The sequence below is a fragment of the Oryctolagus cuniculus genome, chromosome 3, assembly GCF_051225735.1.
Source record: "Oryctolagus cuniculus isolate XC-2025 breed Fujian yellow rabbit chromosome 3, ASM5122573v1, whole genome shotgun sequence".
Classification (NCBI taxonomy): domain Eukaryota; kingdom Metazoa; phylum Chordata; class Mammalia; order Lagomorpha; family Leporidae; genus Oryctolagus; species Oryctolagus cuniculus.
In genome coordinates this window covers 73120875-73138485 of record NC_142869.1, presented here as the reverse complement: position 1 = coordinate 73138485, position 17611 = coordinate 73120875, and the positions used below count along the sequence as shown (strand labels likewise).

The 17611-nt window shown below is 43.5% G+C and overlaps 1 protein-coding gene across 3 annotated transcripts in view; it reads right to left on the bottom strand.

Moving 5' to 3' along the window:
- Positions 1-17611, bottom strand: part of STK39 (serine/threonine kinase 39) — a 333872-nt gene that overhangs the window by 45674 nt on the left and 270587 nt on the right. For all 3 annotated transcript variants that reach the window (XM_089328246.1, XM_051848536.3, XM_051848534.3), the window contains exon 16: positions 16837-16905. In XM_089328246.1, the coding sequence (XP_089184372.1) occupies positions 16837-16905 (69 nt within the window). The remainder of the gene's footprint in view (positions 1-16836; positions 16906-17611) is intronic.

Genomic DNA, 17611 nt, shown 5'->3' with positions numbered 1-17611 from the left:
AGGAAGGCCCTTTGGTTACTAATTCATTCAAAGAAAATGTCTAAGTGTTGCCTCTTCTAGGAATCCGAATTTCCTTTTGATAGAATAATTAGATTCAGAATTACTGGAAGACATCGCTGAAGTCCTCCTGGCCACCAAAATTAAGACAGGTTTCTTTTCAACACCCTCAACATAGGCAAACCTCGAAGGCAGAGGTATCACTGCAGCTCTCTTTTTTCAAGCCCTGCAGGGCTGTTCTCCTGTCCCTCTGTGGCTCCTGGTCACTTTGGGCAAATGGGACCCACACTAAAGAAAACTATAATTTTAGACTCTCTGTAGAATGAAATGTGTCTAAAACAGTTGCCAGCCTTCTCTGATAGGAAAAAGTCAAGCAAGGCACAGGCTTTATACTTTATCAGCTGAAGTGGGAGGACCAGGACTTGTGTTCTGAAGTCGTTAGAGTTAATTGCTCCTTATGAGGTCCTGCAAGATTTGGCTCCCGCCGTCTTCCCAGCCTTACTTCTAATCGTCCTGTCCTCATTCACTTGCTCTGGCCACAGCAGGCACAAAAGTCCATTCTCTCTGCACAAGCCCAACTCAGGCAGGCTTAATCTAAGGCTTCACTCAGAAGCCGTTCAGAGGGGCTTTCCCTGCTATGGAATCTAAATAGGATGTGCAGTGTGTCGCTGTCTTTCCTTATAGCACATTATTTCTCCTACAGAGCACTTCCCACAAGTGGTCATTTTGCTGACTCCTGTGTACTGACTTGCTTGATGTCTGCCCCTTGAATTGGACTGCGAGGTTCCTGAGGGCAGGGACCCAGTCTGTCTTGTTCACCAGGTACACCCGGCATAGAGTTGACTGGACATTTAGTTTACTGAAGGAACAAAGCGCAGCAGCTGCATCGTCTGCAGGACGAGGTGGTAGGAAGCCTTGCTCCCCACTTCTGGGTGGAATCAGGCACCTTTGTGGCTCAAAGGAAGCACTCTGGGACCTGTAGAAGCAGCATCCAATCAAAGGAAGCACCTTGGGCCTGTGGAAGCAGCATCTGGTGGTGGTCACTGGTGCCCTCACACTAGCTATGACACTGGTGAGGCTTTTTCAAGTAGTTTGGATCCAGGGAGACCACAGCGTGGAAAGCAGCACTGAGACAAAGTGGTTAAAAGAACCCTGGGGAGCCGGCACCATGCCTTAGCAGGTAAAGCTGCTGCCTGCAGTGCTGGCATCCCATATGGGCACCAGTTCGAGTCCCAGCTGCTCCACTTCCAATCCAGCTCTCTGCTATGGCCTGGGAACGCAGTAGAAGATGGCCCAAGTCTTTGGGACCCGACACCCGCATGGGAGACCTGGAAGAAGCTCCTGGCTCCTGGTTTCAGATCAGCACAGCTCCAGCAGTTGAGGCCAATTGGGGAGTGAACCAGTGGATGCAAGACTGACTGCTCTCTCTTCCTGCCTCTCCTCTTCTCTCTGTGTAACTCTGATTTGCAAATAAGTAAATAAATCTTAACAAAAAGACCCCTGGGCCACAGCTCCTTGGAGACTCCCAGTAATATCGTAGGGGAGAACCTCTTAATATTGGCTAATTAGTATTTATTTAGTCTTCAGACATCTGAATAGCATGGGTATTTCTGATTATTCAATCAGCTTAATCTGATTGAAATACTGCTAATTAAACATATATAGCCAACACTAAGAATTATTTTAAGGATGGAGTTTTGCATTTTTTACAAAAATATTCATCTTAGAAAAATATCAAAAATTAATTTCTCATATCTATTTCTTTTTTTTCATTTTCAATTATCTTTATATACAGAAGATCGATTTAGTATATATTAAGTAAAGATTTCATCAGTTTGCACCCACACAGAAACACAAAGCGTAAAATACTGTTTCAGTACTAGTTATAGCATTACTTCATTTTGGACAACACATTAAGGACAGATCCCACATGAGAAGTAAGTACACAGTGACTCCTGTTGTTGACTTAACAATTTGACACTCTTGTTTCTGGCATCAGTAATCTCCCTAGGCTCTAGTCATGAGTTGCCAAGGCTATGGAAGCCTTTTGAGTTCGCCGACTTTGATCTTATTCCGACAGGGTCATAGTCCAAGTTGAAGTTCTCTCCTCCCTTCAGAGAAAGGTACCTCCTTCTTTGATGGCCCCATTCTTTCCACTGGGATCTTTCTTTTAGGTCTTCTTCTTCTTTTTTTTTTTTTTTCCAGAGTGTCTTGGCTTTCCATGCCTAAAATACTCTCATGGGCTCTTCAGCCAGATCTGAATGCCTTAAGGGCTGATTCTGAGGCCAGAGTGCTATTTAGGACATCTGCTATTCTATGAGTCTGCTGTGTAACCTGCTTCCCATGATGGATCATTCTCTCCCTTTTTTATTCTATCAGTTAGTATTAGCAGACACTCGTCTTGTTTGTGTGATCCCTTTGACTCTTAGACCTATCAGTGCGATCAATTGTGAACTGAAATTGATCACTTGGACTAGTGAGGTGGCATTGGTACATGCCACCTTGATGGGATTGTATTAGAATCCCCTGGCACGTTTCTAACTCCACCATTTGGGGCAAGTCTGTCATATCTATTTCTTACCTAGTAAAAATTTTCATGAGCAATATAGAAAAAAGCCAATCTTGGTTTTTTTCTTTTTGAAAGAAATTCTGAGAGCCTGAGCAAGCCCACTGTTCTAGGACCTCAGAAACCCATTAGAATAATCTATAACATTTTATGCTTCCCAAGAGTAATGCTGTCCAAATCATGTCCTCTAAACCGTATTCTATATTTCTATTAGACATTAAGTTCCCATTGTATGCCATTCTTGCGTTATCACTCAGTACCACTGACAGATACAAGAATGAGAAGCAAAACAGCGAGGATCTGGGAGGAATTAATAGGAAACTCACAAGAAAGGCCAGTGCCTAAGCAGTCCTGATGTGCTTTCCTGCCCCTCTGAGCCTCATGTCACAGAAACAGGAGAAAGTGCGGAGGTGTGATAGAATTCTGAACCCAGATCCTCCCCTCAGATGAAGAAATGATTCTTGATCATACTGAGTCTCTCCAACCACCACCACCTGGTAAGAAGTCTCAGAATCGGTTGTCAATTAATTAGTCCTGCAGGGATCTCTCATGTCATTTTGAAAATCAACTTTTCCATGGCTGACTAAATTCCCTAAAGGGAAGGATTAAAGCATTTGGCTATTAAGAAATCAGTAACAAAACAAACAAAAAACTGTTTCCCAAGTCTAACGAGCACTCGTTCTTCAGCTTCTCCCATGGCATACACTGGTCAGGATGCACAGCCACAACCTATGAGCTTCTACCTGTGCCTACCACTTTCTAGTGCACAGTTCCATGGCTCACCAGACATGGAATCCTAGAGGAAAATCTTCATTTGTGGAATGGTTACTATAGATAGCACAGTACGGCAGGTGCTTCCAAGACACATGAGCTCAAAACCACAACTGGGCACAGATGTTGATGGTGCAATGGAGAAAGCAGAAATGTGGCAAGGGCAGCTCTCAATCTACTAGAACGTGTCTTCGAATGAATCTGAGGTAAAAGCGTTCTTATATCCTTTTGGAGGCTTAACTTACATAGTGCATGGCTAAGAACCAGATTTTCTTAGGGTTGGCAAGAATGTCCTCTCTGCTTACGTGCAGGTTACAATTAGACATGAAGGTAAATAGTGATAAGCTCACATTTAGTAAAGCACAGTTTTCCTTTACTCACAAAATGTTTTGATTTGGTACACAAGAAGCTCTCCTAATATGAGAAATTATTTGAGTCAGTGACTTCTCATCGACCTCAACCAATAAGTGAGAAAAACAAAAAATAGCAATCAGACGTTATAGAGATTGGAAATCCTTCCTATAAGGCTATTAACAAGCACGAACAGGCATCTTCCTGTATTTTGAAGCATACATTATTGACAGAATAGTTAAAATCCATTCAGTTCTACGGATTTCTTTTTTTTTTTTATTTTTTATTTTTTGACAGGCAGAGTGGACAGTGAGAGAGAGAGAGACAGAGAGAAAGGTCTTCCTTTTTCCATTGGTTCACCCCCTAATGGCCACCGTGGCCGGCACGCTGTGGCCGGCGCACCGCGCTGATTCAATGGCAGGAGCCAGGTACTTCTCCTGGTCTCCCATGGGGTGCAGCGCCCAAGCACTTGGGCCATCCTCCACTGCACTCCCTGGCCACAGCAGAGAGCTGGCCTGGAAGAGGAGCAACCGGGACAGAATCCGGCGCCCTGACCGGGACTAGAACCCAGTGTGCCGGTGCCGCAAGGTGGAGGATTAGCCTAGTGAGCAGCGGCGCTGGCCAGTTCTACGGATTTCTAAAGACACAAACACACACGCGTGCACGCACACACACACACTGATTACAGCCAAAGAAAGCAGTCTATTAATCAAATAGATTATTCAAGAAAAGAGCCATTTAATTTAAATCCTACATACTTCTTAGTGTTAGGAAAACATGCATCATCACAAAGACTATGTTCCCCAAGCCAAAGTTAACCTATTTTATTTCCATCAGAAAGACAACCTTGTGGCTGGTGCTGCGACACAGTAGGTTAAGCCTCCACCTGTGGTACTGGCATGCCATATGGACACCGGTTCGAGTCCCAGCTGTTCCACATCCAATCCGGCTCCCTGCTAATGGCCTACGAAAGCACTGGAGAATGGCCTTAGTGCTTGGACCCCTGCACCCAAGTGGAAGACCCAGAAGCTTCTCGCTCCTGGCTTCAGATCAGTTCAGCTCCAGCCTTTGTGGCTATTTGGGGAGTGAGCCATTAGATGGAAGATCTCTGTCTTTCCCTTTCTCTGTAACTCTGCCTTTTGAATAAAATAAATAAATATATTTTTTAACGACAACCTTATTCTAACAGGGACTAGTAATATGGGGCTTACTGCAACCCAATAGTCAGAAAGTTTGGCTGGACCAAGTGAAATCTTCATGCTTAACTGATTACAGAATTAAATGACAGAGTAACATAAATTAAAACTGGACAATTTAAGGTGACTGAAAAAAGCAAGACCACAGCAACTTAGCTCTTTCAGACAAATCCACTGCCAAGTTCTCCTTTCACTTAAGTGAAATTAAATATAGACCATAACTGGATTAAATGTGTACCAGTGGCTTTTAAAGAGCATACATACTCCTTTTTTTTTTTCTTTTTTGACAGGCAGAGTGGACAGTGAGAGAGAGAGAGAGACAGAGAGAAAGGTCTTCCTTTTGCCGTTGGTTCACCCTCCAATGGCAGCTGCGGCCGGCGTGCTACGGCCGGCGCATTGCGCTGATCCAAAGCCAGGAGCCAGGTACTTCTCCTGGTCTCCCATGTGGGTGCAGGGCTCAAGCACTTGGGCCATCCTCCACTGCACTCCCGGGCCACAGCAGAGGGCTGGCCTGGAAGAGGGGCAACCGGGACAGAATCTGGCGCCCCGACTGGGACTAGAACCCGGTGTACCAGCGCCGCAAGGCAGAGGATTAGCCTAGTGAGCCGCGGCACCGGCCTTTTAAAGAGCATACATACTCCTAACTAACTAAAAAGTTAATTAGAAAACCCAAGCTTACAGTGTGGTTTATTGCTGGACTCGCTCATGATCATGCAATTCGGAAACTGAGAACATCTTTGGGGACATTAAGATGCTATTTTTTTGCTAGAACTTCTGGGAAGTAACAGTCACCCACATTTGTCAAAGCTGTTTTGAATCACCCCCTCCCCCCACCTCTCCCCTCCAATATCAGACGTTCTTTACAAAGGAGCACAATCAGTACACCTGCCTTGATAGCTGATCATTTCACATGAGAATCTGCACATTGGCAAGCACAGCGCCTAGGCTGGAGAGGATTCAGCAATATGAGGGGCATCACAGCTCAGCTTCTGACTTAGCTTTGTGGGAACAATTTCTTCTGTTTCACTCCCTTGAATCTTGGGCAGGGGAGTATGATCACTAGATTATAAAAATGATTTTCTGTTAAAGCAAGAATTCTATGCATTTTACTCCACTCTATCTTTCTGCTGTGAGGAAATAAACATTTATACATACACACATGCAACTTTTAGGTCTGTGACCAAATTAATGCTGAACTTGTGTGTATGTGTACTTATATGCGTCCTGCACACACACACTCTCTCTGTATCTTTGTTCAAGCCTGGTCCCCAGCATTCCACAGAACAAAATACTCCAAGAGTCCAATTACCGAATATTTCTAAATAATCTAGAAATGGAACTCACTCATCTGAATACAATTAAAATCAATATCCATGTGCATGGTATTTTTATATTACACAGTTCAGCCTATCATTTGTACATATCTTAAAATAATTTTCATAGGCCAATTTTTAACAATAATGATGTATTTTCCTAGTTAGTGAATAAACACAGCAATAAATATTTTTAAAACAAAAAAGGGACAGCTCCCTTTTTTGGTAAGTGGTCCAACAGTGTTAAACCCCCACCTGCAACATGGCATCTCCTATTAGAGTGCCAGCTTCAGTCCTGGCTGCTCTGCTTCTAATCCAGCTCCCTGCTAATGCACCTGGGAAAGCAGCAGAAGATGGCCCAAATGCTTGGGACCCTGCACCCACGTGGGGGACCACGATGCAATTCCAGACCCTTGATTTCAGGCTGGCACAGAGCTGGCCATTGTGGCCATGTGATGAGTAAAGCAACAAACAGAAGATATGTGTGTGTGTGTGTGTGTGTGTGTGTCTGTCTGTCTGTAGGTATCTCTCCACCACTCTGCCTTTCAAATAAATACAGTAAGTCTTTAAAAAGGAGATACTTGGAAAACCAGAAGTAATGAGTTACAATGAAACTGGCAGCGGTGTCTGTTTGAAAACGCAAACCCTGTGCTATATTTAACTGTTCAACATTTGCTTCTGGTAAAAAGTGTACATGGGGAGTAATCAGCACAGCAGTCCCCAAGCATGCATCGTCTCTAATTCCCTGCAGTATGAGTCTTAACACCCAGACAACCCTTAATCAAGAATCACTTGGCTGCATTCACTGACATCATTCAACTAACCTCAAGCCTGTCTACAACAGAAAGGACTTCAAGAGTTCTCTTCTTTAAAAAAACAAACAAACAAACAAACAAACAAAAAACCATCTGTTGCTTTTTAACAAGATAGTACAATCATGTAATAAAGACACTGTTTTATTAATGGCAAGGTTTTTCTTCACTGCATTTCAGCATCAGTTACTATTACAGCAAAACCATGGAACTGAACCTCACAGACATATACTCACTTTCTTCCAAGGTGTTCATTGTAAAACTGCACTGAGCTCAGTAAATTCCCATCACTCGTTACAAGTTACGCATCCCTGACGAGAGCTGGGGAGCAGAGCCCTTCACACACCTAGCCACACACTCATGGACTAGCCGGGATCCTGGTGCCTGCGTCCTTGGGAGCCTGCAGGTACCCTGTCATCACCAAGGAAAACAGACTGCAGGCCACCTGGAGGAGCTGCTGCAACCGAGCATTACAGCGCACTTACAACAAGGAGGCTCCTCCACGGACGGAGCATCTGCACCACTCACACTCGTGATTTTAAAAAGCTGACTCACATTTTTCAAGTAGACTGGCACAGGGAGAAGAGGAGCAAGGAATGCAGAAAGGGCACAGAGGTGAATCAGAGAGCAGCTACGGCATAAATAACAAAAACCTAAAACAGTCTCCACACGTTACCTTAAGCAGATAGAAAGTGACCAGGAAACTCCACTGGGTGTGAGAATCACCTAGAATACTTGTTAAAAATGCATATTTCCATACTATGCCCAAGACTCCTGCTGGCATAGCTCTAGGCTGGAACCCAGGAATAAGTGCTCCAGATAAGACTGACGCGGGCATGAAACAGTCTGTACTTGTTCTAGTCCCGGTCGGGGCGCCGGATTCTGTCCCACTTGCTCCTCTTCCAGTCTAGCTCTCTGCTGTGTCCCAGGAAGGCAGTGGAGGATGGCCCAAGTGCTTGGGTCCCTGCACCCACATGGGAGACCGGGAGGAAGACCACGGATTCTCTGTGGACAGGACAAGGCATCCCGGAGGTATGCACTGTAAGTCCAGATGTCCACAGGGAGAGCTTATAGGAACACACAGCTACAAGAAGCTTTCATTTTGGTGAAACCCTGTAATCTCAGCAAGCTCAAGCAGACAGAAGGCTCTCCAGGGCAACTGTATTTCTTCCTGAGGAGAAGGACTCAGAAGCCATGTGACAATTCCAATTCTGAGACAGAAAGAAAGAAAAGAGGGGAAAGATGGGGTGGACGGGAGAGGGGACACCAAACAATCATGGTGATTTGCTCTTTAGTTTTTAAAGGGTGACACAAAATTTACATTGCTTAAACCATCAGTGCTTACATTAATCCAGTATGAAATCTGCCAAGTGGAATGACACATTCATTTATCTGCATATTTATAAAGTGCCAGGGTGTGAAAAGGGTGCTGCAGACCCAAAAGCACAGAAGAGAGGCCTTGCCCTACAGATACCCTCAGCCCCCCCCGCCAAGAGAAGACAAGCACCAGGACAGGAGCCGGGTGTCCCAAGGAGGTAGAAACCTGGTTACCTGGCGTTCTAGACACAGAAAGCTTCCTGCAGATGATGGGAGGAAACAAGGTGGGAATCAGGCAAGGCTCCCTGGGGTGACAGGTACGCTGAGTCCTCCAGGCAGATGGGTTGTGAAACGGATTCTCCATGGACAGGACAACGGCATCCCGGAGGTATGCACTCTAAGCCCAGATGTCCACGGGGAGAGCTTATAGGAACATACAGAGCTGTAAGAAGCTTCCATTTCGGTGAGCACTTATCAGCCTGGCTCAAAACCCATCAGAGGAAACCCTACAACCAAATGCAGAAACACAGCTCCCTTCCAGGAAACAGAAATTCCAACATCTGGCTCTAAAAGCTGCTTAAAGGAAATAGACATGTGTTTGGTTCAACACCAGAAGGGTATAAAAGCCCAGCACAAGCAGTCAGTAGTAACTGTTCTGGCTGGCAGCTGGCAAGAAGCTCCCTCTCAACGTACACGCAGAGTTGAGCCCTGGCCTCTGTGTTGGGCCTTGCAGATACAAGTTCGGCAGCTCTGGAGAGCAGGCCATGCAGCTGCCTGCTACGCAGCACCCACCATGCTCCTTCTATTGCTGAGGTTCTAAAATTCCTCAATGAGACAGTCAAAAATACCCTGTACTACAAGCTCAGGAGGAATTTATAACTTTTGTTTTATTTTTGATATAGAAGTTTCTGTTGTTGTTAACTCCTGTACTTATATTACACAAAAAATACCTTTTTAAAAAATTTATTTTCAGGGCCAGTGCTGTGGCATAGCAGGCTGGGCCTCTGCCTGTGGCACTGGCATCCCAAATGGGAGCCAGTTCTAGTCCCAGTTGCTCCTCTTCCAGTCCAGCTCTCTGCTATGGCCTGGGAAGGCAGTGGAAGATGGTCCAAGTGCTTGGGCCTCTACACCCATGTTGGAGACCTGGAGGAAGCTCCCGGCTCCAGGCTTTGGATCAGTCTAGCTCTGGCCGTTTGGTGAGTGAACCAGAGGATGGAAGACCTTTCTCTTTGTCTATGACTCTACCTCTCAAATAAATAAATAAAAAGAAATCTTGAAATTTAAAAAATCATTTTCATCTACTTGAAGGGCGGAGGGAGGGAGGGAGGGAGGGAGGGAGGGGGAGAGAGGGAGAGGGAGAGGGAGAGGGAGAGGGAGAGGGAGAGAGAGAGAGAGAGAGAGAGAGAGAGAGAGAGAGAGAATCTTCCACCTGTTGGTTCATACTCCCAAACTGCCCACATCAGCCAGCCAGACCAAAGCCTGGAGTCCAGAATTCCATCTGGGTGTCCCATGAAGGTGGCAGGGGCCCAAGCGCTTCATCCTTCTTCTACTGCCTTCCCAGGGTGCTTTTGTAGGAAGCTGGATTGGAAGCGGAGGTGCCAGAACTCCAACTGGCATTCTGATACAGGATGTGGGTGTCCCAAGTGATGATCTAATCTACTGCACCGCAATGCCCACTCCAGGGGGAACGTCTTTCTAATCAGCTGCTTTTCAACAAGGAGGCAAAGAAACAAGAAGTTTCTCTGCTGCCTTGCCAGGAGTTATCCTTGGGAATCCTCACTGAAATAACTGGAATAGGACAGGTCTGGTCTATTTCCATTTGTCAGTCAAACTAGCCACGTCATACAAGCAAATTTACACATGAATATCACTTATATTTTATCTTACAGGCCTGACTTACTGTTTTATCTAAACCAACACCTCCTCTCCACCTCAGGTGACTTTGTCAATCTTATCAATGTCTAGTTACCTAAAGTGCCAAAAAAATGCTTCCTAATTCATACCCAAGGAGTAGCAGTGAATTTTTAAAAAAAAAAAAAGATTTATTTATTTGAAAGGCTAATTTATATACACAGAGAGAGGGAGACACAGAGATATTCCACCTACCTGTTCACTCCCCAAGTGGCCACAATGATCAGGGCTGGGCTAGGCTAAAGCCAGGAGCCAGGGGCTTTTTATCCGGGTCTCCCATGTGGGCGGCAGGACACTAGGCACTTGGGTTATCCTCCACTGCTTTCCCAGGAGCATTAGCAGGGAGCTGGATCAGAGGTGGAGCAGCTGGGACAGGAATGGGTGCCCATATGGGATGCTGGTATTGCAGGTGGCAGCTTAACCTGCTATGCCACAACAGCAACCCCGAGAGTGGTGAATTTAAGCACAACTGAAGTGGGTATTTGACTTCAGTCTACAAATAGTGCATTTAATTTCTTCACTGCCCTACTTCTGCACAAAAGCAATTACTCCATGTCATTGTACTGGTCCTTCTTCAATCCAAGTTCTGCTTTGTGAAGGTTTGTATGCTAAAGGCAGATTACCCTGAAGCTAAAAATTCAAGATTTTTTATACCTAAAATGTTTCCTATATTATGGTGAAAGTCATAACATTCACTGCTCTGTAACATATGCTACTGCTTTTTTTCAGCCTTTTCAAGGCACCTTAAGCATTTATTCCAATTCAAAAGAAAATGCTGATGAGAAAAAATATTTTTTAATCTATCTGTGTTACATTACGGAAGCTGAAAAAAAGACACCTGAGAAATCATGCAAACCTCTCTATATATTTGCTTACTTTGTTTCTCGGAACTCCTCAAAAGTAAACTCTCCCCCATCTGCAGAGACTACGTGAATTTTGCAATCTTGAAAGTAAGATCCTTAAAACACTAGATTCGTATACTGAAAGGATCCTTTGATTCAGTAGAAAATATTATAACTGTGTATTTCAGAACAGAATTTGTTTCTCTAACATGTTTGTGGAGGTCAGACTGAAACATACAGTTGGGGCACTGAGAAAACAGCAGATCACAAAACATAAAATTCCTGGCCTTCACGAAACTTCTCCTCTAGGAAAAATGCTATATAGTTAACAAACAAATGACACATACAGCCTACTGGATGGCAAGCAGCTAGGCTGAAGAATAAAGTGAGAGCTGGGAGTGGTGTGCAGTTCTGAGTAGGCCCCTCTGCGAGGTGGTATTTAAGCAGTAGGACGCAGCGGGCGAGCATCTGTGTTCCTGGAGAAAGAGCATCCTGCAAGCGGGAGAGCAAATACAAAAAACAGGAGGTCTGGGAAGTGACAGCAGAGACCTAGTGTAGGGAACCGAGGGCCACTGAGATGCAGAAATCCATTAGGGGGTTTTAATTAAAGCATTAATGAGATCTGGCTGACTTTAAGGACACTGATAAATAATTTACACATGATAAAATTCACCTTTTCAAAGTGCACAACTGGGTGTTTTTTTTTTTTTAAGTATGGTCACGAGCTGGCAGGGAACTACTACTTGTAATTGTAGAAGAAGACACAGCTGTTAGGAGCCCCTGCTCTTCCCCTTCAAGCCTCCTCTGGAGCCGCTACTCCACTTTCTGACTCTACGATGTGTCTGCTCTGGACGTTTAAATGGACGCATGGACAGGTGGCCTGTGGCCCTAGCTTACTTCACCTGGGTCGCTCTGGCTGCTGAGATAACAGGCTGCAGGAAGGCAACTGGTGAGCAGATGGATGTCGTCACTCGGCTGAGACACAAGAGGGGCTTGAACAGGATGGGGAGAGGAGCGGGGTTACAGGGAACAACGGTCAGAGCCAGACACATTCGGATAGACTGGACGTGGGGCATGAGAGAAAGCCAAGTCAGGGACCACTCTCGGGATTTGGGCCTGGGCACCTAGAACGATGAAGCTGACATCAATCAACCAGGAGCACAAGACACCTGGAGAGCAGGATGGGGAAACCCCAGAGGCTGGATTTTGAATTTAATGTGGGGTGTCTATTTCGTTCTGAGTAAAAATGCTAGGAACTGACAGGCCTGGGTTGGAGATCTAAATGTGAGAGTTGAAGACTGGAAAGCAAATTACACCATAAAAACCAGATGAGGTCGCTAAAGTAGTGAACGATTTGATAAAAGAGGCAAGGAAAGAGTCCTTGGATATGTCGCGACTTACAGGTCCCAGAGATGGAAAGGCCAGCAAGATGGGAAGCCCATGAAAGGCAGGAACCTTAAAAGTCAAATGAAAAAGTTTTTTTTTTAATTGTTATTTATTATTATTATTTTATGTGAAAGACAGAGAGACAGACACAGAGATCTTCCATCCACTGGTTCACTCACATGAAATGTTTGCCCACAACAGATGGGACTAGGCCAAGCTGAAGCCTGCAGGCAGAAACTCGAACTAGGTTACCCGTGTTGACAGCAGGGACTAAACCACTGGAGTTGCCACCTGCTGCCTTGCAAGGTGCACATTAGTTAGCAGGAATGGAAAGCACAGTGGGGACTCCAACCCAGACACACCACAAGGAATGCGAGTGCCCCAAGTGGGAGATTAACCACCCAACCCACTAACGGAAAAGTTTATTATGGAGAATGGCATTGTCAACTATGCAGCTAGGCCAAGTAAGACAAGCACTGAGAATTAATCTCAGATTTAGGTACACGGCTGTTGGTCTTAGACCATAAGTCCTCTGCCTTCTTCCTTGTTCACTCTGCTCCAATGACGCCTGCCTTTGCTTCTGCTTTTCCATCAGCAGTTGTGCGTCTTCCCCAGATGTGGCACTGAAAATAATAATTGAAGTGGACTGAGGAGGCCAAACGTCTGATTAGCACAGGTTCAGGAAACAGTGGTAGGAACGGAATGGACGCTGAGGTCGGTGTTGTGGTTCAGCAGGTTAGGCTATTTCTTTCAACACCAGCATACCAAACACTGATTCCAGTCCTGGCTGCTTTGCTTCTGATCCAGCTCCTTGCAAATGTGTCTGGTGCCTAGGAAAGCAGTGGAAGACAGCTCAAGTGCTTGGGGCCATGCCACCTATGTGGGAGACTCAAATGGAGTTCCAGGCACCTTGCTTCTGCCTGGCCCAGTCCCAGCCATTTGGGGAGTGAACTAGTGAATGGAAGATTCTCTTTCTCTGTCTTCCCTCAACCCTATCACTTTGCCTTTCAAATAAAAAAAAATAATTAGAAAAAGGCAAAGACAATTATTTTGTTAATTTAGGTGGAGGGAGATGGAGAGGTAAGTGGCAGGTAGAATAAAGAGAAAGCTCTTTAAAGGTGTGTTAAATAAAAGTATATTCAGGGCTGGAATTGTGATGTAGCAGGTGAAGCCACTGTCTGTGAAGCTGGCATCCCATATGGGTGATGGTTCGTGTTCCACTTCCAATCCAGCTCCCTGCTGATGACCTGGGAAAAGCAACAGGGGATGGCCCAAGTGCTTGGGCCCCTGTATCCACACATGGGAGACCTGGAAGAAGCTCCTGGCTCCTGGATTTGGCCTGGCCCACCACTGGCCATGGAGGCCACCTAGAGAGAACCAGTGGATGGAAAATACCTCTCTCTCTCTTCTTCCCCCTCTCCTCCTCTCTTTGTAACTGACTTACAAAATAAATAAATAAATCTTTAATAAACAAATAAAAACATATTCATATGCTGGTGAGACATATCCAGTAAAGAGAAACAGGTGATGGCAGAGGGTACAGTGAACCACTGGGACTGGTTGAGGGGACAGGGTCAAACATGTTGTGTCTGTTTTTCAAACAGTATTTAAAATATAAAATGGCATCTACTTATCTGGGAAAAAAAAAGTACAAGCTATTTTTTCCCAGGAAACACAAAAACTTTCAATATTTAAAATTACCTGGATTTGCTTTTTAAGGCTATTGGTACCAGATAAGGTGTACACTAAGTGTCATGTTCAGAGAGAAGCTGGAAGCTTGTTGTCCAAAGACCCAAATTCAAGGACCATCACAAGCTGCAATATTCCAGACATTTCTTCTGACCTCAGTTTTCAACCACCAAATAATGACTTAAAAAATCCATCCCCTCTACCCTCTATGTGCAGAATGGATGTGATGATTAAATGAAATTTGCAAAAGTTGTCTATAAATCCTTAGATGTGATGCTGTGTAAGATATCTTTGATAACACATAATTTTTATTACTATTACACTCTACACATAGGAATACTTCAGCCCCAAGAAGAGGAAAAGATAAAAAAGATTTTTAAGGAAAATAAACAATTAAGGCATAGAAAAATAGAAGCTTTTGAGTTATATATGTTTCAAGGGAGGCTTGTAACAAATTTTTGATACAAAAGTTTGTGTAAATGCAATTAAAATATAACAGAATTTTTTGATGAGCCTTTTGAAGCCTTTTAGTATTTAAATCACATTAATAAGATATACATGAACTCTGCCGCAATTTCTTAATTTTCTCCTTCAAAAAAACTCAACAAAATTCTCAAACTTAGCTGAGCCTGGAGCTAAACAAGAAGCCCACGAAATGTGACTGCAGACCTAAAGCAAGATCATGCTTAGTGAAAGATGTGACCTCATGCCTTTGCAAGAGTTATTTTTTATTCTCCTTGTTCTGAACCACCTACCAGGATCAACTCAAACTGAAACATGATTTAATCCTCAACTTCTTGCACAATGGGAAACACGAACAGGAATTTAAAAGAAGGTTTTTGATTTATATTTTCATTCCGCTGGTTAATTAATTAATTTTCTATTCTGGCTGCTTACTGTATGTGCCATAGGTCTTTTGAGAAAAATATATATCTTACAGAGTATCTCTATGTAGCCACCAGCTATTCTCCTTATTTTAAACTAAGACACAAAGGTGTCCCTGACTTTTTTCTGATGAAAATAATAATGTTCACCTTTATCAAGAAAGTGTTAGGTAAACATAAAGAACTCTCTGAGTTTCAAAGCTTAAAGTAGGCACCAAAGTTGAATGGATTTTTTTCTCTGCCTCCTCCTCACCCTTGATTAGAAAACTTAGGTGAAAACTTGGCTGGACAGGAGTGCTCAGCAGTTTGGTAAAGGGACGGGTCAAAGATGGGATAATCGAGGAGATTCCCACGCACTGACAAGCACAGGCTTGCATGTCCCTTAAGATACGACTCCATCTCCTCATGTGTGCACCTCTTGGCGCATACGAGGAATCCTTGTGAAACTAGTGTGTACACATCATATGTAATTAATAGGAAAAAGAGATAACTATTTTTCTAATTATAAAAGTTTGCTGGTATCATTGCATTTATGACATCATTTGTATAGAAATAACATATCAGGTTCTGATTCTTCATTCAAAATTCTAATTTCCCAGTTAACCCTGCTCCCTCCTCTTATCTAAATAAATTCATTCACTTTATTAATGCCTATATTATCAAGTTTCTAGAAAAACTATTCTGATTGCTGTATGTGTCTAACTCAAACTCCTTCTCAGTCACATACTACTTCAGCATTACTGAGGAAGGGCTTATTTTAAATAAACAATTTTTAAAAATTAAACATGATCTAAAAGAAGCGTGTCATTTCAAGCCTTACTTCCAAGTTGAATACTTCTGAAGAAACTTTCACTATAACACACATTCCCCTAATTAATATTATAATTAACAACAGAATTAACAGAATATCACAATTAACATGGGCATGCTAACAAACCTGGATGACTTATGGGTTATCATCATGAACATACAGTGACAGACTACAAACCTAGAACTTGCCGAAGAACATGGAGTTGTTCACCCTCACTCTAGACAGAACCAGGGTGACCCCGTCTGCCTCTGCCAGCTTTGTGGCTTCTTCTGCCACGCAGGGAGGCCGCCAGGCATTGTGTGCTCACATCAGCATGCCTACCTGTCTCCGTGTTGTTATCTTTTGATTCTGAAAGTGGATGAATGTCTGCAGTTGCAGAACGCAGTGTCTCTGCCCAAACCCAGCTGCCTGGCTCTGAGCAAGCCACTGACCTTCCTTAGGGTCTTTCTTCCTCATCTACACAATCAAAGAAGCTGTCTGCATGATCTTTAGGGTCCCCTCCAACCTGAAGACTCGGGAACACTGCTGAGGCTGGAAAAACTAACCTTTGTATTTCTTAAGACAGTGCCCGAAGAAAGAGCAGAGGAACCCCGAGACAGGAACTGAAGGCTCCCTGTCGCACTTTGCTATGTGGACTTACATCGTCTGATTTTTGAGACCTTGTGGACTTTCAGATCTTACCTCTGGGTTCTTTGCTATATTTCCAGTAAGTGAGGCTTGTTACTGGACAGATCATGTCCAGCACAACGGGGAAGAATTACATCAAGAGGTTTTGAAAAAAGAAAAGTAAATATGATCTTTCAATGTACTTTTATATAAGAAACAGGAAGTCAAGAACTTTCCAAAAATCTAGAATGAACTGTCCTCCATGAAAACTTTTGCTTCTAAACACATTTCCATTTGATATATCAACAAAATGACACTGCATAGGAAAGAACAGCTTACCTATAACTACATCATGACCATCCACCATAGGAAAAAACAATTTACCTATAACTACATCGTGACCATCCACCAAGCCAGCAGAGAAGAGCTCCTGAGACACACCATCTGCCGTATCTGTCCAAATGCAGAATGAATATGCATTAGTTATCATAAAATAAAGATCAACAATCCAGTGCAATGTAAAACATATATTTTTCATTTACTAAAATCATCTACAGGAGTTTTAATTCAACAATTCAGATTCTAGCAGGGAAGAAAAAAATCAAGCAACCTAAGACACTTTGCCACCTGCAATTTTCATCTTGCTACTTTATTCAACAGAAGTTACACAAAAATAATTTTTTTTTTCACTTTTGGTAGACAAAAAGTTCTGTTGTCTGGCTACTCTCTGAATTAACCCTCAAATGTACCTCTGTAATTCATAAATTCTCCTCATGAAAAGGCTCCTGCAAGGTTAATACCAGCTGTTATCAATCCTTTTTTCCCATTAGTAGCTACTGAGTCAGAATTTATGGCAAAAGTTGGATGGGTAGCATTTGATACAACCTTTTTTTGGCATAAACATCCTATGAGCTTCTTTGGGCTATTAAGATGGGCTATTTAAATTTATGCTATTAAGAAATTCCCTCAACATGACATTGATCATTTAATAGCAACAGACTCATTCTCTTAGAAAATGTGGTTGAATAAAATAAAGTAATTTCTCAATGGTAAGTGACAGGAGTTAGTAATATCATAAAGGTGGGACCGAAATGGGCTGTGGCAAGAGACTATAGCTGAAATTACTTAATTGAAAGGTTATGAATGAACATGACAACAC